Here is a 23,734-nt window from a genome sequence, read left to right as displayed (position 1 = left end):
GGCAACATGTATAAATTTACATATCCTGAGGGCAGAGTTCAGTATGATCCTGTAGATTACATATCATTTCACCCTCAACAATTGAAGGAAACACATTACGAACATGCCTCTACTCAAAGAGTCCAACGGGCCCTCCCTTGCTTCTCAGGTAGAGCATGCGTTGGAGCTTTCAAACGACTATGCCCTCGGGTTGGTACATCCCGACGGTCATTGGTATGGCGAGATGAATAGCAATGTCACTATCACTGCCGAATATATATTCCTTCGACAGGCCTTGGGACTAGATCTCAAAGCCGAAAACGCAGCATACTCTCGTTATCTACTATCTCAACAGAATAGTGATGGCTCCTGGGGTCTGGCACCCGAGTACCCAGGCGATGTATCAACCACGACTGAAGCCTACCTCGCACTGAAGATCTTGGGGACAAGCCCGCATATCCCAGCCATGCGGAAGGCCCGAGAATTTGTGCTAAAGGCAGGTGGAATTGCGCGGGTGCGCGTGTTCACCCGTATCTACTTGGCCACCTTCGGTCTGTTCCCTTGGGGTGCAGTACCGGAACTTCCTGTGGAGCTCATACTTCTGCCCTCCATCTGCCCAATCAACATCTACAAGTTTGCATCTTGGGCTCGCGGTACAATTGCTCCCCTGTTGATCATCTGCCACCATCAACCTGTGTACCCGCTACCGAATGGAAAATCCGCTACGAACGACTATCTAGATGAGTTATGGCTAGATTGCACGAACAAAATGGTACCTTACAGCCTGTCCCTGTGGGAATTGATGTCCCGAAGAGAATTCACGGGGCTGGCATTTGGAGTTTTGGACAAAGTACTTTATCAACTGAATGGACTCCGTTCCATTCCTTTGGTCCGAGCGTATGCTCGAAAACGATGCCTCAAATGGATATTGGAGCGCCAGGAAAATTCCGGCGATTGGGCAGGGATCTTCCCGCCCATGCATGGCAACATGTATGCATTCACATTGGAAGGCTATACACTAGACGATGATCCAGTCCGTCTTGGATTCGAAGCATTGGAGAGATTTGCCTGGGAAGACGAAAAAGGAAAGAGGATCCAAGCCTGTGTTTCGCCCGTTTGGGATACGGCTTTGATGACGGTTGGACTCTGCGATGCGATGTCACCCAATAGACAGACTATTGAAAATGCTCTCAAGTGGATCCGAGCTCGCCAGTTGCTTGATCCTCGCGGAGATTGGCGCATATACCGACCCCAGTTAACTCCGGGCGGCTTCAGCTTCGAGTACGAGAACAGCTGGTACCCCGATGTTGACGACACAGCTGCTATTATCCTCGCTCAGGTGAAGCACGATGCTGGATCTATTGGTTCTAATTCTGTAATTGCAGCAGCCACATGGATTCTGGGCATGCAGAACCCGGACGGAGGGTGGGCTGCCTTTGATGTGGAGAACGATAAGCAGTTTCTCAATAAAATCCCCTTCAGCGACATGGATAGCCTGTGTGATACATCTTGCGCTGATATCACCGGGCGGATCCTTGAAGCCTTTGGTCTGATGATAAAATATTCTCCTGCAAAGACAGACGTGAATTCTCTGCTACCTCCACTACGTGCGGCATGCGCGCGCGGCGTGCATTACCTTGCTTCTACACAGGAGCCCAACGGATCATGGTTTGGAAGATGGGGATGCAATTACATATACGGCACGAGTCATGCATTATGTGGCCTGGCATGTTTTGCCGAGGAAAGTCTAGTTCGAGTGATGGTTAAGGAAGCTCTACAATGGCTGAAGTCAAGGCAAAATGACGACGGTGGCTGGGGCGAGTCTCTCCTGTCATACCGATTGCCTGACCAAGAGCTGCAGAATTCAACGCCATCGCAGACTGCATGGGCATTGATGGGGTTGCTCTCGCATCTTCCAATCACAGATGATGCTATTGAGCGCGGGATTCGGTACCTGGTGTCCTCGCAAAGACCAGAGAAAGGTATCGGCTCATCGTGGCCCCAAGCGGTATATACTGGAACTGGATTCCCAAATCATTTCTATCTGGGCTATGACTATTATCGCCATTATTTTCCTATGATGGCCCTTGGGCGGTATCTACAAGGCACTCGGGGCTTGAGCTGAAGGGGGCGTTGAACTCAAGCGACCACTTACAGTTGGAGATTATTTTCAGATATCTGCAAATATACTCAGCTGAAACCCAAGACCAATATAATCTCATCCTAAATTCGAGAAGTTGGCCCTGCAGAGCGAAGTCGCATGCAGTCTTATTCAATAACTCGTGCACAGATTGAGCACGCAACCCTAGACTAGATAAGCGAGTGGTCCGTGGCCTGTGAGCCTTACGGCAAGATCTGCCTCCCGTATTGTGCTGAGATTGACTTATCTGCGGCATTATAATTAATATATGTGACTACATACATATGTAGTACTTTTATTAGCGCTGATGGTCGTGGCAAATGCAATACCAAATTACCAATCACCCTGCAGTCTTACACTAGGTCCCCGAAAAAAGGAAAATGAATAGTATTGCATATCCCGGCCCGGATTCATATCATTTATTGTCTTGTTACATACACTTCCAATTCATGTGTTAACGCAAGGGAAGCATTGATTCAACCTCAAGATAAAATATGTCTAAGCTACCTATACTTGCAGGAAGATTCCAATTTAATGAGTAATTTGTTCGAACGACCTTCGAATTCATGAATTTCTTCCAAATCTGAAACAAACTGCATATACGGAGTATGCAAGCTATATTAAAAGACGCATAATATTCCACCGCTCACTCCATTGTAGCCACCACTTCATCGTAGCCATTATTGGATGGGAGGAGCCCATTCTCTTGAATCCCTTACAATCTGAACACTCAACCTCCATTGACTGTTACAGATGGGTCTTTTTGACACATTCGGACGTCAACGGCCAGCAACAGTGCCTGCTGACCGAGTTATTCCTCTGCGATACTGGGATGACCTGGATTACCTACGTTCTATTTGCCATGATTTTACATTAAGATTTGACGATGTGTTGGATGCTTCCAAACTCGAGGCAGCGCTAGGACGACTGATGGAAATCGGAGATTGGGGTCAGATGGGGGCTCGGCTACGCCTTAATGTATAGTCTTTCTCCAATCTAACAATGCAAACAAAACGTAACTAACTATCACAGGGTGATGGAAAACTCGAATATCATATACCAGCATGTTATGACGAGAGGCGCCCGGCATTCATTTTCACGACTACGACATATGGCATGCGCATAGACGATCACCCATTGGGCTCACAGCTGCCGAAAATAGGCCAAGATCAGTCTTTGTTGTCGCCATCTTCCAATTTCTTTGCCCCTATAGTCTGCCACCCAGATGGTCCTCGAGAATTGGCCGATTGGATCTACACCGACCGTCCACAGCTCCATATCCATGCTGCTCTCTTCCAGGATACAACCCTTCTCACGATCAGTTATATACATACATTTATCGATGCTATATCACGGGCGAACTTCTTCCATGCCTGGATAGCTGTTCTTCGTGGTCAAGAAGAAGAAGTACCAGCCTTTGTTCCTTATGACCAAGATCTTCTATATACACTAGGCAAAGACACCCCCAGGCAGAGCTATAGCAATTTCGGGCGAGTATTGAGCGGGCTCAGCCTTGTGATCTTTGGGCTTCGCTACATGTTCGAGATTCTATGGTTCCCAAAGCTGGAAGAACACCCGATCCGCCTTCCGGGACGGTGTGTGGATCGAATGAGGAAAAATGCGCTGCAGGAACTAGCTGCCACTGCTCCAAGGGGAGCAGAAAAGCCCTTTGTGAGCGAGGGTGATGTTGTGGTTGCCTGGTGGGTAAGGACAATGATCAAAGCTTTGAAACCCTCACCGGACCGGACGATTATGGTGATGAACGTCTTCAATGTGTGGAACCTTTTTCCTGAGTGGTTCCCCAATGGTACCGCAGGCCTTATTGGCAATTCGTTCTTCTATTCCTATACCCTGCTTGTTGCAAGAAACGTTCTCCAAGATATCAACTTGAAGTATGTGGCGTCCACAAACCGCAAGGCTCTCATGGAGCACAGAACCAAGCAGCAAGTTGAGGCCATGACTGCCATCCAGAGAGGAAATTTTATGAGAGCAGCACCCCTGGTCGGGGATTCGAAACTGCTTTTCATGGCCTCTACTAATCATCACAAAGCTAGATACTTTGAAACAGACTGGTCGACGGCTGTTATTGCTCCCGGTGTGCCTTTAAGTGAAAGGCCTCATGCCCTCGGCAGACCATCGTACATCAATGATATTGAGTATTGCCGTGGGTACCCGTCTCGTAACATTCTGAGAGTCATTGGAAAAGATGCTGCGGGTGATTGGCATCTTTTATTCAAGGCTAGAGCCGGTGCTTGGCCGGTGATTCATCAGGAGTTGATGGAGCTGATTGAGACAGAGATGCGGGATTGATATGCTCCTTGATACGTCATAATCTGATCCAAGGTGCTCTTCCAGCTATTACCTAGTTAGCCACTGATAACACTATGTATGTGAGACTATAGTATCATTATATTTAAAGCTGCTCCATATTTCCCCAGCTCAATAACCATATAGATTGCAAATATGGCTTAAACATGTCTCAAAGCTCCCTCTATTTAGATCCAATGTTGCATTTTCCCAGGTATTGCCATAGTTATGTAATTTTATTTGGAACTTATTCTGGATATTTCGCTTCCTAGGAGGAACGGATTCAACGGGTTAGTCTGAGACAATTATGTAGGACAGACTACCTGAGGATTGGATGCAATTTCAGAACGATAACACTAGCCCAGCAATTATTGTCTTTGTGCAACGAGATAATTCCAAATATACACGTGTCTTGATCTATCGATCTAGTAAATAAACCGAATCACATTCGTCAGACAGTACTCCGTACATACGAACTATTCTTAGTACGGTTGGTATGTCTTGGGTATTTCAGGCAATCCAGACATTTGAGTACGACATAGAATTTGGCACAGAATTTGCACCCTATTCAATCTATTCCATTGTAACATCCTTCTCTATGGAGGGCAATTTCCTATACTACGGAGTGGAGATAGAACAGAAATCGCAACACAAGCGTTTGAATACGATAAAAGCTTGGCCTCGGCCATATTCCCAAATGGTTAGTAGGCATTGTCTTTCTAGGTCGGAATATTCACTGACCTTGATCTTATACTTCTTTTGATCGAGATTGCCGCCAGCTTGCTTTGCAGAAGCTTGGAATCATCGGATGATTACACGCTCTCTAAGGAAGCTCTCCATCGGATGACTTGCTCGTTGCTTCAAACCACTTCCCCCTTTAAATCTTCCTCTATCGCCTTTCATTGGTGATTGAGAATATCGACTATTTATGGCTGAACCTGACCAGTAAAAGGCCGGTCCCTCCTGGAAAGCACCAGTTGTGAGCAATCCTGCTACTCTGCCTTTATCAAGCCCCTCTTTGATGCAGTGGAGGTAAGCTTTGTCGTCTTTTAATGCTTATCTTTGCCCCAAGAAAGTTTTATGTTGTTGGCTCAAACCTTTAGGCCAACGACAATAATTGCATACAAATCTACCCAGATGGGGTCTTCTCCCTTTGTTCATATACCCTCGCAGTCAACTCATCGAGTCCTCCCACCATTCCCGTATTGGTCCCCGTCAACTTAAATTCTGTGCTCCATGTACACGCATTTCGTGAACTTGTTCTCATGGACTTTCGCGAGAATCACGTTTGCCTTTTGGATGAGTCTTCTGGGCTATAGCTTTCTTGTTCAACGCCACAATCGTCTCTTATGGGCCAATAAAATCCGAGGATCTGAAACTAAACATGGTCGATTCTATCTTCATATTTCAGTGCACCTTTGGTGTAGTATCGAATTAAAGGATATTCGGAACACTACGTTCATGGTTAGTAATTCAGTCGGGAAGTTTGCGAAAGCAGACTCACCTTTTCACTCTGGGGCGTATTGAAGTCTAGGACATTTCGGAGATCTTGGATGCTGTGCTGGCAGTTCGCTCGCGATGGTAGCGCAAAGCGGCAGTTTGGCGGTAGTAGTGATAAGGTCCTTTCGGGATAGGGATGTCAGCCATGATGATATGTAAGACACCATCCACCTGGCATGGATGGTTGACGAGATAAAAGGTGCAAGCTCAAAAGCGAAAGTCACAAGAAAGGCTGCTGAGCCTGCCTCAGGATAGGCCTGGATTGGTCTTCCTTCCTAGGTCTCGACGGATCCAAGGTTGTTCCATGGTGCGGTCTACTCTGTACAAACTTAATAAATGACTTTGGATCTACCAGTCTGAACTTGCCTATTTCATGTCCCTTCTCTTCTACTATCCGCGGCCTTCTTTGGTTTTTATTCCCTATATCTACGCTATGTCCGATTCCATTCTTCGTCGTGCTATTCGCCGCTTTCTTGAACACAAGATTGACACCCAAGAAATGGCAAGAATCCTAGAGACTCCCGAGAAGCCTGAACCGCTCGCAGTGACCTCGTTGAGTTTGCGAGATATCGAGAAGATCCTTGGTCTCACTCAGGTCATGGATGATGAGTTCGACTTTGTTGTACCTATCCCCGTTCCGCAAGATCTTAGTATGTTAACCCTATAGATTATACAAAGAAATTAGCTAACCTCAGCTAGAACTCTGGTCAGAAAAGTCTGACCGCGCTTACGGTTCTAGCTGCGCAAACGAAGCTAGTATCCGCTGTAAGCTTAACCTCCTCCTTATCTGCGCTCACGATCTGGTATCGTCGTCAACAAACAAATCCGCAAGACCCTTGGCCGTTCAGAAAGAGCGTATATGGGCTTATAGCCCTGTGGAATGGGAGGGGAAGATACGGATGCTATGGGGACGTCCCGACTATGGTGTTTGGTATGGAGAGAAAGAAGACTTCGACTTAAACCTTGTCATTATGGAGGCCAAGAGACCGAATTGTGGTACTCAAGGGGTTCCGCAGGCGCTAGCATATATGGGTAAGTAGATATTGTCGTTATAACGCACTCTTTAAGTCTAACCTATCAAAAGGGTGTGTCCACAAGCAGCGCAAAGATCTTGGTAAGACAGACACTACTGTCTACGGTATCTCCACCGATACTATGAATTTCACGTTTATGAAGCTCGATAATGAATCTCGGGTAAGTATATCTAATTGTATCAATGACCCAATTCTATTCTAATATTTACTAGTGGTCGTTCAAACCAGTCGGTGTCGGTGAAAATTCGTTCGAACAAGTGCTTGGTCTGCTAGTCTACATAATGGAGAAAGCGGCCTCAATGTCACCCGCCACCTCCAAAGGCACATCTCGCCGGACGCAACAAGGATCAGGGGAGTCTGACCTGATCTTCGACCATATCCCTGAGATGGATGATGAGATGGATGTTGAATGATTTCGTCGCCGCATTCGTCCTCTGACCTTCTCTCACGTCTTCTTCGTCTTCTTCGCTGCATTCTTATTCTTCTTCGCTGCACCGTCTTGATATCCTTCTTATTCTTCTTTCCTGCTTTGCTGTGTCTTCCACTCATTGCTCTTCTTATTTACCCATGTCCCTTCACGAGTATTACTTGATCAAAATATGAAACAGTATATCCTAGAAATCATCAAATCCATATACAGTAAACCCCTGTTATAACGAACGTGGATATAACGAATACCCGCTTTAAACTAAAATCAGTGCCTCATTTAATATGCCATAGTAATGACTAAATTTTACGAATACCTAGACTTAACATTTCACCGTGGCTCAATTGATGGGGGTTTACTATATATATAGAGAACGATGACGAAACAAACCTGGCTATTTGAAACTGTCGATCCTGGCCCACTTGGCTCCAGGGTTGTGAGGAACTCCATGGAAAAGATGTCGCCACTGTAAATACGTTACCCGATAAGCTTTCAGGGTCTCCTTTTTTTTTTTGTTCCCCTTATCGTACGATACAAATACATAATGTATGTATCAATATAATTGTATAAATTGTGGATGAGTAATAAGAATGTTTCATAGGGACATCTCAAAAGAGTTAAAAGGGTTTGAAGCCCCATTATACAGAGTAGGTATATGGTGACTACCAAGTATGCCCAGAATTATGGTATAACATTGTAAAGGAAGGACGCGTGTCTGTGGGGGGCGTCGGCCTCATTTGCCCCTCCGGCTAATTTTGAGTGGTTGACGCGGCTGAGGGCCAGGCCGATCGTCTCTGGTCATTTCCCTCTTTTTGACATATAATTGTTGTATACCTGTCCTTTCCGTTTGATACTGTTAAGAGGTAATAGTTACATATATATATAGAAATTGAAAATTCTTATATTGCTACTTTGTAAGACTAATACATTACTTGGTCCAAGCGTCAACTTGATAACAGTGACGTGATCTTCAGCTCTATGTGGTTATTATGCTCACATCATGATGGGATCTCGGGGTGCGAACAGATGTTTTGAGTCGCTTATATTGTCCGAGATTGAATTATTCAGGTCCAGACAGGCGAAGCTAGATGCAATGTCCCGACGAATTCGGATAGTGTATCTATACATAGAACCTATCTACATACATACATGTATGTACTCATTATTCTGTACAACATACAATATAAAGACCCTAGGGAGAGAGCAATCGAAGTTAGTAGTAGATATGAGTCTCTGTTCTATCACACGAATTTATGTATGGAGATAGCCTAAACGACTGATCTGCATCCTCACGCGAGCCTGCATCCGAATATGTGTTGCCGCAAACGGCCTTCTCGACCTTCAAGATACTTGAAACATGTTTATTTTGAGATGCCAAGGGCCATATGACCATTTCCGACTTGAACAACCACACCTGTTCCCGGGTTAGACAAGAACATTGTTGTGCTCGAGACAGGGGAGCCAAAAAAAAAGGACTGTGCCGATCATCGGTTTCATGGTCATTGAAGCTGGGAGGGGATGATCAGCCAACAGCATTCCTTTTTCCATCATGATCGACACTTAGATTCAACAGTGATATGCAGCAAAGGACAACAAAGTGTCAGCCACATATTACTTAAAATGGTCCTGTCAAAGGGCCTTCGTGCATCCTAACTTGGAATCAACACCGCAACCGGGGGTTGAATACCAAGATGTTAATATCAAGCCACAATATATTCATTCTGATATCTTATATCACTGAAAACAACGTATCACATGAAAAACGGCCGAGCGAAAGTCATATACATATGCACATCAATGTACAGAGTAGAAAACAAATAGAAAAAGAAGTTAAAAAAAAAAGGAAAAGAGCTAAAAAATAGATTACGGTAATACCTATACAACGGCCAACCCTGTCCCGTTAATTGCTTCGGCGGCCTCCCTATTTCTTTCCTCCTACAACACCTTCACGACACAATCCTATAAGCTCTCATCGACTTTTCACTCGGACTGGGCACATCGTCCAGCCGCGTTAGTCTTGTGTTTCTTTTCTCTTTCAATCCTCCTGCTTCCCCCTTTACAAGCGCTCCCCTTTAGACCGTGTCGCAGGTCCCGACGCTGCCAGCCTCTCGTTGAAATATCTCGGCACTTTATTTGCCTGCCACTCTTTAATCCACTTTTGGAACACTCGTTTATTTGACCCTTCCCCTCAAAGCGGGAATTGCGTCTTGCTACCAGCTTTTGCTGCACGATATTTCCGGAATACGACACCTCGCACGCCGAACCCATAACTTTTAATTCCAGGGTTCATCTGCCCCCAATTCCGCTTCGCCTTCTTCTATTTACATGGTTGGAAAGTCAGCATTCAATACTGGAAAAGCCAAAATGCCTCTATTTCGGATGAAGACGGTATTCCCATTGGTCGCTTTGGTGACCATCGGAATCTTCTTCTTTTGCATGGAACGCTACGACCGCTCAGCTTTCCTTCGGTTCAAGCACCCAGTTGATCGGGCCACCTTCGGTGGAAACAAGCAACCTCAAGTACAAACGCCGGCACAATCAGATTCGCAGCAGCCGGCCAGCAACACCTGCGAGGCTGACCCCAAATTGGCCGCCCCCTTACCCTTCTCTGAATGGCTCCCCCGCAAGAACTATACCCGCGCCTATTTCCGTCCTCGTCATGTGAATCCTCGCACCGAATTCCACACTTTGGAGGAAGTCGAGAAGCCTGTGCTCCCACCCATGGTTATCATGGAGCGCGGTATGATCGTGTCTCCCGAGAACAACCCGGAAAACTTTGTCTGCCCCGAGATCATTGACGTTGATGTGGCTGCTGATGACGATGTTGAGGAGACCTCCAAGCTTCTGTTCGGTCTGGCCACCACCGTCGACCGTCTGGACCGCCTGCTCCCCTCTCTGCTTTACTCCTACGGAAATACCAAGGCCGGTCTGATTGTTCTGGTTCCTGAGTCTGATGACGACCTGGAGAAGCAAGAGACCTACTTCCGCAACCGCGGTCTGGATTTGACGCTCAAGGCCTCTCCGCTCGACTTCACTGCCCGTTACTTTGGTATGGTCGAGGCGTTCACCGAGCACATTCGCAAGCACCGCCCGCACACCACCTGGGTTGGATTCAGTGATGACGATACCTTCTTCTTGTCGCTCCCCACTATCGCTGAAGAGCTGAAGCTCTTCGACGAGAAGAAGAAGCACTACATTGGATCTTTGTCTGAGGCTAGCTGGCAAGTGGATGCTTTCGGCCACATTGCTTTCGGTGGTGCCGGTGTGTTTGTGTCAACACCTCTTCTGGAGGTCCTGATGAAGCACTACGAAGAATGCCAGTCCTGGGGCGAGCAGCCCGGTGATCAGAAACTTGGCCAGTGTATCCAACGCTTCGGTGACACCCCTCTGACCCTGTGGCCTTCGCTCTACCAGATGGACATGGGAGACCCCGTGGACGGTGTTTATGAGTCCGGTCGCAAGATCGAATCAATGCACCACTGGAACAGTTGGTACACCAAGGACGTGGTCAAGATGACCACCGTTGCTGCTGCCGCAGGCCGTAAGTCTGTTCTCCGTCGCTGGGTCTTTGATCAGGAGGAGACTGTGAACAGCGCTACTGGCGAGACTCTCCGTCATTTCTGGGTCATGACGAACGGCTATTCGCTGGTGAAGTACACATATGGCGAGAATGTGCCGGATGATGCTATCAACTTTGATGCTACCGAAAAGACCTGGCCCGAAGACCCCCACGGCTATGAAGATCGCCTGGGTCCCTTGCGTCCTGCAGAGGAAGAAGGCGTTACTAAGGATCGGTGGTTGCTTCGTGACGCATTCGTCGTTGGTGAGAACGTGCACCAATTCTATGTTCGCGAAGAAGATGAGGGCCACAGCGTGATTGAGATTGTCTGGCTCGGTCCCAAGGGCGGCGGCGGTGGTGGTGTGAGTGACCATTATCATCGTGGCACTTACCAGCAATAAAATTGCACCGCTACTACTTGAGGCTGGTCCTTAGGACTGTTGCTCGTACTTCTTCACTTCACTGCACATGATTCGGCTCTCGTTTATTTTCTAAAATACTACACATCTTCCTCTTGCTCTTTTTACTTCCCAATTTCACGACACCAGCCCATCATGTGTGCAAAATCGACCAACTCAACAACCCTTTTCTTTTCCGGATGAGACTTTTGATCGTGACTTGCCCTTCGCGTCCCCCAGTTTCTGTTTCATTTATCCGGCGTTGCATTGGCGGAGTCCAGTACGGTCCAGGAACCTGGTGGCTTTGCGTACTCCCTCTATATCCTGATGGTGTATTCCTTTTCTTTTTTGAAATGTTCAGTGGACTTTTTTTTTTAACCATCTTCTCTATCCCTGGATCCATGACGGCCTTGACCAAGATATGCCACACTTAATCGGTTTGGCTTTGCTCTTATCTTTCCTTATTTCTTATTTCCTCCTCTTCTTCCGGTCTTAAGTGTGCTTTGGGGGGAAAGCCACTTTTCGAATTCTATGCCTTGCATCCTTTCTGTAAAAATAGACTTGACAACAGACCCGTGTTAGGGTCTCGGTTGGTGATTAGCGTTGAACCTTTGTTCATTATGTGAAGAATATGATCAGTTTTTGTCAGTTCAGTCTTGTGCAGAGTATTCCTTAGTACGTAGGAAGGAATCCTGAAGCGACCGAGTTGGACTGCTGCATCGGGTCTAGGGCTTCTCGGACCGGCCCGTCGGTTTTGGTTATGTGGATTCGGTCTTGCATGAACAACAACGGTCAATCTTTGCCCTCGGTGCTCCTGATGCACCCTGTCGCCGTTCAGTAAGGCCGCATGGTAGCCACATGGGCAGGTTTGGGTGAAGTATAAAGGGCAATATTAACCAAGATCAACTGAGGGGGGGATGGTAGATTTGTACTTCGTAGCTGTAGGAGTAACAATAGGAGTAATAATAGTAAGAAGCAGGGAACAAGAGCAGCATACATGACTGGAGATTCCCCTGCCTTTTTGTTAGCAGCCTACTGACCAAGTCAGCCCCGATTTCTGTGAACCTTTACATATCTACATCTGTGGGACACCAAAATAGTATCTCTAGGGGCTCTACGAGTTCCATGCAAGGTATGCATACATGTATGTATGTGCAAGGGGATATGAGATATCTGGGGATTATGGGGTGTGGAGACTGCAGCCTTGTACTCCGTACTTTGCTATGAACGTGAGGTCAATTCCTGTGGTCGCAATTAGAAAGGAATGGAAAATGGACAGAAGAGAGATACATATAAAATACTAGTAGAAATAAGAGAGTGGTGACAGGGGGAATGCCCTTTTTGGGCTATTTATGATTGTACTCTGAATGCGGCCATGCGAGTATGTTGTATACAGGGCCATTATTCCGTGCCACAAAGCAGGTGCGACCCGCGCTTGTGTAATGTGAGCACAGTTTTATTCTTATTTATTTTTTTAATATATATATGTATATATAGGTTCTTTGTAGATGTAATCTTGAAATGGGATATTTCTATGATATACGGAGTACGGAGTACATAGGGTATAATACTATAAACATGGAAAATGATGGATCATAAGCACCTGGGCATGTTTAAAGGTAGAATAGCCAATCATATATCGGACGTTGAGAAGTTCTGCCCCGTCTCGGCATGTGAAATGGAATGGAGTACTTTGTACTAAGTATAGAAAGGTTACATATTTTTGTTTGTTCTCCGAGTTCAAATTGAGAGAAGATGATACATATTTTTATTAAAACAAACCCCGAATTGGAAATCCGTCAATCAATATACCGTGGACTTGAAATCCGCAACAAAGGAAAAAGAGTCCAGACCAGAGGGGAAAAGGGCAAAAAAAGGGCAAACGGGGGGGCCGAAGGAGAGATTAACCAATGAACGTTCAGAGCCAAGAATCGTGTGCAGTCCGAAGGAGGCGAATACAACACTATGACAAGTCATTACACAATTAATCGTAATAGGTACTTCTGACTCATATTAACTTTCCTAGTTATAGAAGTACCGTCAACTTATCTCATCTTCCACACTGTATTAATACCAGCCACACACGTGATCCACGTAACAGACCGCCTGCCCATCGCAACTCGCACTTTGCCTTCTTCGCTCTTCCCCCCCCCCCCATCGATTCCCCCATTCCCTTTCTCTCACATCCCATAAAACGCGTTACTCGATTGGGTCATCTCTTGACTTCCCCTTTCGGTATCCCCCCCTCAAATCAAACAACCACCCCCCAATATCAAACATCTTTTGTTCTTCTTTATTGCCAATATGTCTGCGGTTCTCGACGAAAAGCTTTCCCCTGGTCATGATGACCTTGCCGGCAACGGTGCCGATGCCCGTGGCACCAAGCGCAACCGCATGAGCGCCGATGATGAAGATGATGATGATGACAAGCCCGGTCGTGAACGTCGCAAGATCGAGATCAAGTTTATTCAGGATAAGTCGCGTCGGCACATTACTTTCTCTAAGCGAAAGGCCGGTATCATGAAGAAGGTGTGTCGCGTCCCCGAGACCCTCCGCATCGGTTTCCCGATCGAGGTTCCCTTGCTTTCATTTAATCGATTGGGACTTCCACTAACCATCTTGGGACTCTGTAGGCCTATGAACTCTCTGTCTTGACTGGCACTCAAGTTCTCCTCCTGGTCGTCTCCGAAACCGGCCTTGTATACACCTTCACTACTCCCAAACTTCAGCCACTAGTCACCAAGGCCGAGGGCAAGAACCTCATCCAGGTAAGACATGATCTGCGTCAATGACACTCTTTCATCCATTAACTCATTGAATAGGCATGCCTCAATGCTCCCGACCCAGCCGCCAGCGAGAACGGTGTCGACGCTCCCGATGTCGCCCCCGAGGCCCCCGAAGATGTGGCTCACAACAACGTCAACGCACCCCAGGGGAATATGCGCCCCGGTATCCACCCTGGCTATATGACCAACGAGCAGCAGCAGCAGATGGCCTACTACCAGAACCTCCAGCAGCAGCAACAGCAGGCTGGTGGTCAGTACCCCATGCCGGTTGGCGGTCGCATGCCACCCCAGCACCAACCCACTGCTTAAATGCTTAAATTTACGATCTGATCTGTGGGGTTCCTCCTTGCTCAAGGACCCCGATGCTGCGTCTTCTTCTCTGTTCTTTCCTCCCTGCGCCTCGATCTCGCGTTCATTTGATACCCGTCTCCCTCTGTGCCGATCCATCATCCCACTCTTCCCTCGGAAATGGTCGCGCTGTATCTGCATGCGCCATTCTCCAGGGCACTCTTGTGAGACTATTTGTAAATTGTCAAGCACCGCGCTGGAATCTCCATTCCAGTCTCTCTTTGATGATACTGGATCTGGTTTTTCCTTTTGATATTGCTTTCTATCTCGGAAAAAAAGGAGAACCCCCCAATTTGCTGAGAACTATGGCTTTCCAATAACCAAACAAAACAACCCCAAAAAAATGTCCGCCAAAAAAAAGAAATCAACTTCAAGAAAAGAGAAAGAGAGCGCAAGCAGGCAAATCTGGGCTTCATCGCTAATTTGGCTTTTGTTTTCCCCCCTCTACCTAGACAATGGCGGAGGATGGAGGTGTTCGTGGTGCATTGAAACTCGTCGGCGAAGTGGCTTTTTTTTTTCCCTTTAGTCTTTTTTTTTTGCTCTTTTAGTCTTTAACTATTTCCTTGGCCCCTGATTATGTTATTTTTTCCTCATTGTCTAATTTCAAACTGTGTTAACTGTTTCTTTGATTCCATGCCGTGATGGATCTGTCTTGGTTACGGATTCTCAGTGCCATTCGGTTCGTATTTTACACCGCTATGGCCCTGGCTGGATTGCATTATGTATGGTATGGAGCAATCGGATCCTGTTCCTTTGGACTGTCTTGCTTGTAGTCGTAATTGTCTATAGACTTGGGTTGTGCTCTCTGTCTCTACCATGTAGTACGCGAGGTCCGTCCCATGATGTACAGTCTTAGGGCAAATGCAGTAAAGATAAAAGTATATTCTCGGTTTCTAGGTATTAATTTGGATATATAGTCTCAAGCAGCAGCTCTCTGAGTGCTTGAGTCTAGTTTAATCTTAAAAGTCTAGCTCAAACGGTATATATTCTAGGATGTTAAGGTTACGATCAGATCTGTCAGATATATTCCCACGTTCAACCACATTCAATTTATTTTGATATTCTGCATGGAGACTGGTGCTTCGTTCTAAATCTGGCTAATATACTTCCAAACTAAAGACCTATATACCTTGGCGTGCATAGAGAGAAAGTAAAAGCAAAAAGTTCGATGACTTGCATATCAGAGGTCAATGCCACAATCAAGGGACTTTTGACAGACACTGTGGCTGGTTTGATTAGGGTCTTTGCATTACCGCCATAGCGGGGTGTATACTAGGTACTTGGGTAATTGGTATTTCCCAGGGTGTGAAGTTGTGATTACAAAGAGAGCGTGGGCACATTGTATCAAAGTCTTACATTCATTCGGAGCTATATAATCGAAAGGGGTGGTATCATATCATAGTATCTTGACAGTGGATGGCATAACACAAAAAGGAGATCAAGATAGGCTTTTTCTCGATCTGGAGGCAGGAGCAAGGAAAGAAACCCGTGGATGGCGCGCTGTATGTCCGAGGAAGGACTACTGTACATGGGCATTGAAAAGCGAGAAGCAAAGAAAATTCTGAGGAGGTAGTATCCTGGGGGTAGGGCATTGAAGGTCGGAGCGAAGGTGGACGTTATGTGGAAGCCAATGAGGGAAGAGTATAATAGAGAGGTATCAGGGGGGTGGCGATGAGTGAATGGTATCGGATCCAGGAACCGGGGTTCCCTGTGTATAACGTGTTTGTGGAAGACGGAGAGCAGAATGCGGTAGTAAGGATGAGGAAGGATCGTCTTCTGGGTCTATTTCAGCCTGACTGCCCGCCTGCGGGCTGCTCCATCGAGACAGATATTGTCTCCCAAATTTCCAGGCATTAGTCAGAGCCTTCCTTGAACCAACAAGAAGACCAGAATTGGCGTCAGATGAACGAAGGGCAGGGGAATCGTCACCCCAGTGGGCTTCATTGCCATTCTCTTGGATGGTTCCGTACCCACCGACTTCTTGGCTAGACGACGATGTAAACGGACCCCCGGTCGCCCGGCGTTTACGATGGGCGGCTGACAATCCACCCTGAGGTGCTGAGACGCGACGCCATTGGTTCTCACGCAGTGATCCCTGGACTCGGTGAGACGCCCTTTCGCGCTCGTGTGGGATAACACCAATCGTGGAGTGTCGTGCCAGGCCTCGTAATGGGCCTTTTAGGGTTGTACTCCCACCGGCGCTGCGTGGACGATCTGTCGAAGATCGTCTGTGCCCATCAGTGGATTCATAGTCCGAATCATCAAGTTCAGCCCAAATAGAGGCGGGGTTTAGATCGACCGAGTCGCGATCAAAGTATAAATTGAGCGGTAGGCTCGGAGCTCTTCCACGCTGATATGAAAGATGTCGAGTATGGGTCTTAGGGTTGAGAAGTGGCTCGCGTTCCCCAATCCGTGATTCCTCATCATTGCCGTCCAGCAACCCAGGTGATGACGAAGAGTGCTCTTCCACGATTGCCATACCTGGCCCAAGTCCGGTCTGTGTGGAACCCACGGTGGTGACAGCAGCGTGAGTATCGATATCCTCAAGTCGCCATGACAGACACAAGACACCACCTAGGAGGATAATTGTTCCCAGAGCGATGAGACCGGCGTGGAGGCCCGCCAGTTGAGACACTTGCCGGAAGTAGATCAGGCCATCCATGATGGCAATGATGTTGTAGATGCAGAACACAAAAGGATATAGTACACTAGTACTACACAGCTTTAATCCACGATGGAGATAGAACAATTGTGTGAGCGCTAGGACGATCATCCCTAGTAGGATAACCCATGATTGCCAACGATTGAACTGGTTCACACGGTCTACCACTGTGCGCACGAGAAGCTCCACTGCCGACTTTGCCAGCAATAGGGAGTGAGCTGACAATATGCCGCTGACGAATCCATAACTCATGCCGCGGATCAATCTCATTCGGCTTTGTAGTCGCAGCAGGCGTGGTGAAAAATGACCAGAGGCCGAAGGTTTCGCGCGTGAGGATGGCACGAAATGTTCTAGCATTTTGATGCCTATAAGTACCAAAATAACTAGCAGGGTGGTGGCACCCATCCATAGCAGAAAGGGCCGTCGCTGGAGAAGGGCCAGGAGTTGATCTAAGCTATGTGCGGGTTCCCCGATGGCGCCGAAGGTCCCAATCAACAACGCGCCGATGCAGACAAGAATTGTGCCTGCGAGAGAATATCGAGTAAAGGGTTCACCAAGAATGAGAGTCGCAAATATAGTATTGAAAACCAGTCCAGACTATTTGTTCCCATCAGCAACTGATCTCCGCCGTCCATGGAGGGGGAACTACTGACCGCTTGGAGCGTGGAGAGAACTGGCAGTGGAAGTGTGGTAATTTGGATGGTGCTTCCAACAATATTGGAAATCACAAACATCCCCATTCCTACTTGCCATCGTCGGCGCTTGTAGGGGGGTCTTCGCACATCGTAGGGGTGCTTCTCTTCCTCGAGTAAATGCGACTTGCGCTGGAGTGTGAGCCCGATAGCTTGGAGGCTGGTTGATACAAGTCCAACGAGTACACCAACCTGATAATTGCGTTAGTTTTTGATATTGTCCCGCAGTATTTTCTGGATTCTGTGGCCTTACCGCAACGCTTCCCTCCGGCGACAAGTCACCTAGATTCCCCATGTTGTGTATTGTGCATTGGTCGGGTCAAGGGATAGTTGGGAGAGGCGCACCAAGTAGAAGAAACTAACGGACTAAAGAAGCCATAACTCAAATAAAACTATAGGGAATGATAGGATCACGCTGAAAGGGTTGTCGAGGGGGGAGTGCGGAGGACCTGGATGCGGAACGCCAAGGCAACGCAATCCAAGCTTAGTTGGACACAACATCCTTTCCCTCTTCCCCACGTCATTCCACCCCCCAACAAGCTATTCAGCAGTGAACCGCCGAAATGTCACAAAGCCATGCTCTTTCAGATGACCAGGTAAGTTCGCCGTTTACTCCAGGTCCCCTGAAGCTTGAGTTGGGCTGATGGCGATTGAATCCAGGTCGCGGGCGAGCTCCGCAAGATGACCGCCTTCATCAAGCAAGAAGCCCTCGAGAAGGCCCGAGAGATCCAGCTGAAGGCCGACGAAGAATTTGCGATCGAAAAGTCCAAGCTGGTGCTCCAGGAAACTACCGCCATCGATACCCTTTACGAGAAGAAGTTCAAGCAGGCCTCCATGTCCCAGCAGATCACCAAGTCCACACTCGCCAACAAGACCCGACTCCGCGTGCTCGGTGGTCGTCAGGAGCTGCTCGATGAGCTGTTCCAGGATGCCCGTGAGAAGGTTTCCAAGGTGGCTGCCGGCGATCAGACGAAGTACCAGGCCATGCTCAAGGGGCTGGTCCTCGAGGGCCTGTATTATCTGAATGAGGATACTGTTGCGGTTCGCTCGCGGAAGAAGGACTTCGATGTTACCAAGAAGGCTATTGAGGAGGCGACTAAGGAGTACAAGGACAATGTTGGTTCGGAGGTGACTGTGACCTTGGACGAGTCGGAGCCATTGCCAGAGGGATCGTGAGTTTTATTCGCTCCCCCTCCTATGTACGCCAAGGATGCTAACTACTTTACAGTGCTGGTGGTGTGTTTATTGTCGGCGGGCAAGGCAAAATTGAGATCAACAACACTTTCGAGGAGCGTTTGCGGTTGCTGGAAATTGATGCTCTCCCTGCAGTCCGAGAGACACTCTTCGGCAAGAACCCGAACCGGAAATTCTACGACTAAGTGTGTATTACTTGTTCTATCTTGGGTTTCACGTTTGCGGTTGCTGTATTTCGTGTTTTATAGTTCGGATAATCTTTGCCTCTCTTGGTCATCTTTATAGATAGAGGGGTTTCTTTGCACAGTTCAAGTCTGATCTCGAATATGTCGAACTCTTTTAGCGATCGTTTTCATTCCATGTTCTTGGCTACACTGGTATTCTGTAATAAAACGCTTGGGGGAAGAATGCCGCTCTCGAGCGCATGATCATAAGGGTCGTAAGTCATAAGATGGCGGTAGAAGGAAAAGATGGGTATTTCGACATCTCAGTCCATTCGCGAGGTATTTCTGTTTCTTCTTCAGTAAATGGATATTTTGGGACTCAAACTGCCAATGTGATCAGGATGTCTGATCATGCACACGGATGGGAATCTCTGTGTCACCATTATCCGCGTTGCCTGGCGCCGCAGACGGATTTGTTTCTTGCCTGGTCTCGGGATTTTGCTTTCCAGCAGCAATTGCAGCAAAGTTGCTGAAATGGCTCCGAATGTTACCATCTCTCTGCTTTACATGTGACTCGAAAATTGTGGTTTTCGGTGGTGGCTTGGACCGAACAGAATAAACAATTCGGTAATGCAAGGCCTCGAGTTCACTTTTCGCTACCGTACGTGTCACATGTGAGGCCCCGGAATCCTGAATAGAGCAGAAGATCTTCTTGATCTGAGCTGCCAGCCTGTCGATGGCAGCGTTGTAGTCTTCCTCGTTTTGTGTACTGCTGAAATTTACCTCCAACGCAGATGAATCAATCGCGACATTAAGAAGGGCAGTAAGTGAGGTTAATTCCCTCCAGTCGTAGTCGGCTATACCCTTGAATCGCTCGACTTGGAAACGCTCGTCGCGGAGCAGTAACAGTGTGATGCGTTTGATATCAAGCAACCTTTCAAGGGGTTCGGTGAGGGGATCAGGACTGGGTAACAGAAACGCGACGGCCAGGCGACATCGTATCAGTGCAAACCATGGAGATGTAGGTAAGATATGATGGACAATTTGACTCTGGATGCAAACATCATGTACCGTGTTGTAGAAATTGGCACAGACTCGACGCAACTGATATCATTAGCTATGAGTGTGATACAGCATATAGGAGAATACGCACCGAATCTTCGGCGCTGGTTTCTTGGAAATTCTCAGGATCCAACACAGCGTTGATCGTCCACTGAAGCTCCGAAGATACCGTGGAATCCGCTGTCAAAGAAACATCAAGAGTGAGGCGCAGCAGTAGGAGTACCACCTGTTCTTGGGTATCTTCTGCAAATCTACAAATGTGTAAGGCTTGCATTGTTAGGGTTTGGGGATTGGACACTCACAAGCCAGCAGTTTCTCTAAGCAATCTTAGGACTGAAACAAAGGTAACATGGTCTTTCAACGCAGAATTCGGAGTAATATCTGACAACATTTATTAGTAAGATCCAGAGCCACAAGCAACATAGCCAGTCATACATTGGGAAGGAACTGGGATAATCTCCTTGGAAGGATCTAAAGCCTGGCTCCGAGCACCCAATCGCGAGAACATGTCATTTATATCGGCTGGACGGATGAGCAACCTTAGGCGCTCCACATCCATATTCTTATATATTCAGTCAGTCAATGCGGGTAGAAGATCGATATAAGAGCATTGACAAACCTTAATAATTCGGTAATAAGCGTTGCTCAGTTCCTCTCGACGCTCATAGGGTACTTGAAAGTATATTAGCTTCGTGTCAATGAATAAAGGATGCTATAAGACGAACTGGAACGAAACATCCACAAAATGAATTCGTCCGGCAAAAGTCCCTTGGACAAAGCCATTTGAATAAACTCGCCTGACATGAACTGGCGCTCGCGGGTATCGGATTCTACAAATTGGTCAGCATGTAGAAACAAGAACATTGACTCGTTTGAAGCTCACCCCTTAATATGTCCATACTCGTCCCAGGTGCGAACAGATCCTTTGGAAATTGGGGGGCAGGCGGCAATGTTTGTGTGCAATCAAAGAATGGCCAGGCACGGCCGCGGTCAAGAGCATTGGTTCTTCTAATAGCACCTATTATATGTTGACCTCCAACGCCATCTTCATTCTCGCCAAGCGCTGAGATCAACATGGTTTCATTCAGAGCATATCCAGTGCTGGGTGGGTTGTTTCCGGGCTCCTTGCCGTTCAGTTCCTTCGGCGCATAATTGGCTCTCGCCCGAGCGACACTGGCTTCCACCTCATTATCATCTACTGCATCGTGAACGAGAGAGTCAATGTTGTGTCTGTATTTCTTTGGCGACAATATCTTGGGGAATTTGGCCGGCGTGAACTCGTCCTTCTTCTTAGACTTTGGGGCGAAAAGATTCTTTGGGTCTTCCAAGGAGCATATCGAATCTGTGTCTTCTCCATCAGAGCTGATGACTATCTCTTTGCCATCCTTGATGATGCGCTGAGATCCGTTGAAGCTCTCGCTCAGAGAGGAGAACCCGGTGGCCGACTCAATGCTTTGGAAACTTTGATGCAATGTAGAGGGTTGAAATAGGGTATCCTGAGTTGACAGATACAGCGCCGCGTTTACGTGGGCTTCAGCATCTTGTTCGGATTCTGGTGATATCTGATCGAATACAAAGGAAGAGGGGGGTTCGGTGAGGGGTGATGATTCAGTTGCGAGTTCGGCACTTTCTTTTTTCTCAGGTGTACCGTTCGAGTTGACACGAGTGAATGCAGGCCTGTTAAACCACAATTCCTTTATGGTCCGCATGATGGGTTATGTTGAGGATTTCCATTAAAAAAAACGAGGCATATCGCGTCGTCAACGCGCCGATTAGGCGCGATGTCACATGAGCATTACTGACTCAGCAGAGTTTTCTTTGTTACAGAGCGATAACGTTGAAACGCTAACAACCCAATCACGTTCTTTGAGACCAGTCGAACTCACATTAGGTCAAATCGAGAGCACTGAATTGACATGTGATCAATATACATTGTGAGTACAGACAAATATCTTTTACTAACTAAAACATACTTCGCTACAAAATATGTTATATGTTGTACATATGTATCGTACAATATTGTAGATCTGACAGCCACATTCTTGGTGGCGTCGATCTGCGGCTAATCTGGTCTATTATGTATTACTAGTATTACTACTCATACTAACCAGGTGTAAGTTCCAATTTCATTGATCGACATCAAACTTGCGATGGAAGTGGTCGATTCTTTCTGATATTTCACGGTGTTAACCTACTACGTACTAGTACATAGTAGGTAGTACTCCGTACTAGAGGTAATAACACTCCAATTAAGTTTAGGCTACACATCGGGTCCACTAGTATAGTTCGTCGTCCACCAGGTTGATAACACCATGTCGGATAAATACAATGTCGTGCATGGATGTTGTATGGAGTTAAGTGTAAGCACGCTATTTGAACATTGCACTTTATACAGAATCTGGCGGCTTTTTTTTGGAAAAAAAAAAAAAAAATCAGATCATTGCGAGATCTGTGTTTTAAGCATTTAGAATGACACCCCTGTGAGACATGGGTATTTTGTACTTTGTGTACTAGTAAAAAGGGGGCACATGAGTCTCGGGTAACATGTAAATCCTACTCCGTCCGGAGTACGGAGTGTGAAGACGGTGATCATTAGGTTTGTTTAGGAGTATTTCTCCTGAATTATGGCTGAATTTTTTTTTCCTATTTGCCAAGAAATAAGAACCGGGATGCATACTGTAACATAAAAAATTAATACACAACATAAAAGAAAGGGTCCAATGAGATTGTGACCCATACGGAGTAACTATGCATATAAAGTACGGGAATGGCAGAACTACTCCGTACTTCCGTTGTACTTTGTACAATATTTTATACCACATACTTTTATCGTACTATATGATTTGTACCAGAAATAAGAAAGCTGACTCAGGTGGACTGGGCCCAAGAGAACCTTAGAAGCTCGTGCCGTGTCGGTTGTTTCAGGATTGATGCTCCGACCCCGAATTCTGGGTCTGATATCATTAGGGGAGGCGATAAAGAAAAAAACATTGGACATGATCACATTGACTTCGCTAAAATGATTCATATGTAATTTATGACTATGATGCTGCCGAGATAGATCGAAACTTTGTCTGTAATCCATAGTATGAGTAGTAATTGTTGATCTGAGTATAGAAGACATGAGAAAAGGCCAGCTGTTAAATTAATAGTTCATAGTGGGGGCGAAGAAACAACAGCTGTGGGCCAATAACCGTTACTCCAGAGTCTGCATATGGATCCAACGGATACGTCGGACTTCTCTTTAGTAGTACTACAAAGTAAAGAACTGGGGAGCTTACTCCGTAGTTATAACTAGGTCATTCCCCGTTAAGCCTAGTTGTAAGCGATCATAGTGCTGACGTTGGCAGTGCCGCTATGCGCACTGGACTAGCGAAAGACCAAAATAAAACTAGAATCCATTTTTCTATCTCTAAGCGATTAAGATATCAAAAGATAATCAATACATTAGTGTATATCAATATATCCCCGAACGTCCCAGA

General features: G+C 46.7%; 8 protein-coding genes across 8 annotated transcripts; 6 read left to right on the top strand and 2 right to left on the bottom strand.

Moving 5' to 3' along the window:
* Positions 1 to 103: 103 nt before the first annotated feature.
* On the top strand, positions 104 to 2,104 carry N7479_004918 (terpene cyclase/mutase family protein; the record flags this gene model as incomplete). Its single annotated transcript, XM_057252615.1, has 1 exon — positions 104 to 2,104. One exon carries the CDS (start codon positions 104 to 106, stop codon positions 2,102 to 2,104), a length of 2,001 nt encoding a protein of 666 aa, XP_057111940.1.
* A 1,131-nt stretch (positions 2,105 to 3,235) lies between these two features.
* N7479_004917 (uncharacterized protein) lies at positions 3,236 to 4,429 on the top strand (the record flags this gene model as incomplete). The annotated part of the gene is made up of 1 exon (XM_057252614.1): positions 3,236 to 4,429. One exon carries the CDS (start codon positions 3,236 to 3,238, stop codon positions 4,427 to 4,429), a length of 1,194 nt encoding a protein of 397 aa, XP_057111939.1.
* A 1,930-nt stretch (positions 4,430 to 6,359) lies between these two features.
* On the top strand, positions 6,360 to 7,373 carry N7479_004916 (uncharacterized protein; the record flags this gene model as incomplete). Its single annotated transcript, XM_057252613.1, has 4 exons — positions 6,360 to 6,576; positions 6,626 to 6,958; positions 7,050 to 7,120; positions 7,173 to 7,373. 4 exons carry the CDS (start codon positions 6,360 to 6,362, stop codon positions 7,371 to 7,373), a joined length of 822 nt encoding a protein of 273 aa, XP_057111938.1.
* Positions 7,374 to 9,751: 2,378 nt separating this feature from the next.
* gfsA (glycosyltransferase family 31 protein) lies at positions 9,752 to 11,347 on the top strand (the record flags this gene model as incomplete). The annotated part of the gene is made up of 1 exon (XM_057252612.1): positions 9,752 to 11,347. The coding sequence occupies one exon, from the start codon at positions 9,752 to 9,754 to the stop codon at positions 11,345 to 11,347; it is 1,596 nt and encodes a 531-aa protein (XP_057111937.1).
* A 2,301-nt stretch (positions 11,348 to 13,648) lies between these two features.
* N7479_004914 (Transcription factor MADS-box) lies at positions 13,649 to 14,439 on the top strand (the record flags this gene model as incomplete). The annotated part of the gene is made up of 3 exons (XM_057252611.1): positions 13,649 to 13,873; positions 13,978 to 14,112; positions 14,167 to 14,439. The coding sequence occupies 3 exons, from the start codon at positions 13,649 to 13,651 to the stop codon at positions 14,437 to 14,439; spliced, it is 633 nt and encodes a 210-aa protein (XP_057111936.1).
* Positions 14,440 to 16,135: 1,696 nt separating this feature from the next.
* N7479_004913 (uncharacterized protein) lies at positions 16,136 to 18,127 on the bottom strand (the record flags this gene model as incomplete). The annotated part of the gene is made up of 3 exons (XM_057252610.1): positions 16,136 to 17,737; positions 17,794 to 18,024; positions 18,086 to 18,127. 3 exons carry the CDS (start codon positions 18,125 to 18,127, stop codon positions 16,136 to 16,138), a joined length of 1,875 nt encoding a protein of 624 aa, XP_057111935.1.
* A 268-nt stretch (positions 18,128 to 18,395) lies between these two features.
* Positions 18,396 to 19,211, top strand: N7479_004912 (H(+)-transporting V1 sector ATPase subunit E; the record flags this gene model as incomplete). Its single annotated transcript, XM_057252609.1, has 3 exons — positions 18,396 to 18,428; positions 18,493 to 19,004; positions 19,061 to 19,211. 3 exons carry the CDS (start codon positions 18,396 to 18,398, stop codon positions 19,209 to 19,211), a joined length of 696 nt encoding a protein of 231 aa, XP_057111934.1.
* A 375-nt stretch (positions 19,212 to 19,586) lies between these two features.
* On the bottom strand, positions 19,587 to 21,961 carry N7479_004911 (uncharacterized protein; the record flags this gene model as incomplete). Its single annotated transcript, XM_057252608.1, has 7 exons — positions 19,587 to 20,294; positions 20,344 to 20,503; positions 20,555 to 20,633; positions 20,688 to 20,814; positions 20,872 to 20,924; positions 20,978 to 21,082; positions 21,136 to 21,961. The coding sequence occupies 7 exons, from the start codon at positions 21,959 to 21,961 to the stop codon at positions 19,587 to 19,589; spliced, it is 2,058 nt and encodes a 685-aa protein (XP_057111933.1).
* Positions 21,962 to 23,734: the final 1,773 nt, after the last annotated feature.

Source organism: Penicillium vulpinum (assembly GCF_028829585.1).
Source record: "Penicillium vulpinum strain IBT 29486 chromosome Unknown utg000002l_segment0_segment0, whole genome shotgun sequence".
NCBI lineage: Eukaryota > Fungi > Ascomycota > Eurotiomycetes > Eurotiales > Aspergillaceae > Penicillium > Penicillium vulpinum.
Note: the sequence above shows the minus strand (reverse complement) of the source record. Positions and strands in the feature narration are given on the sequence as shown.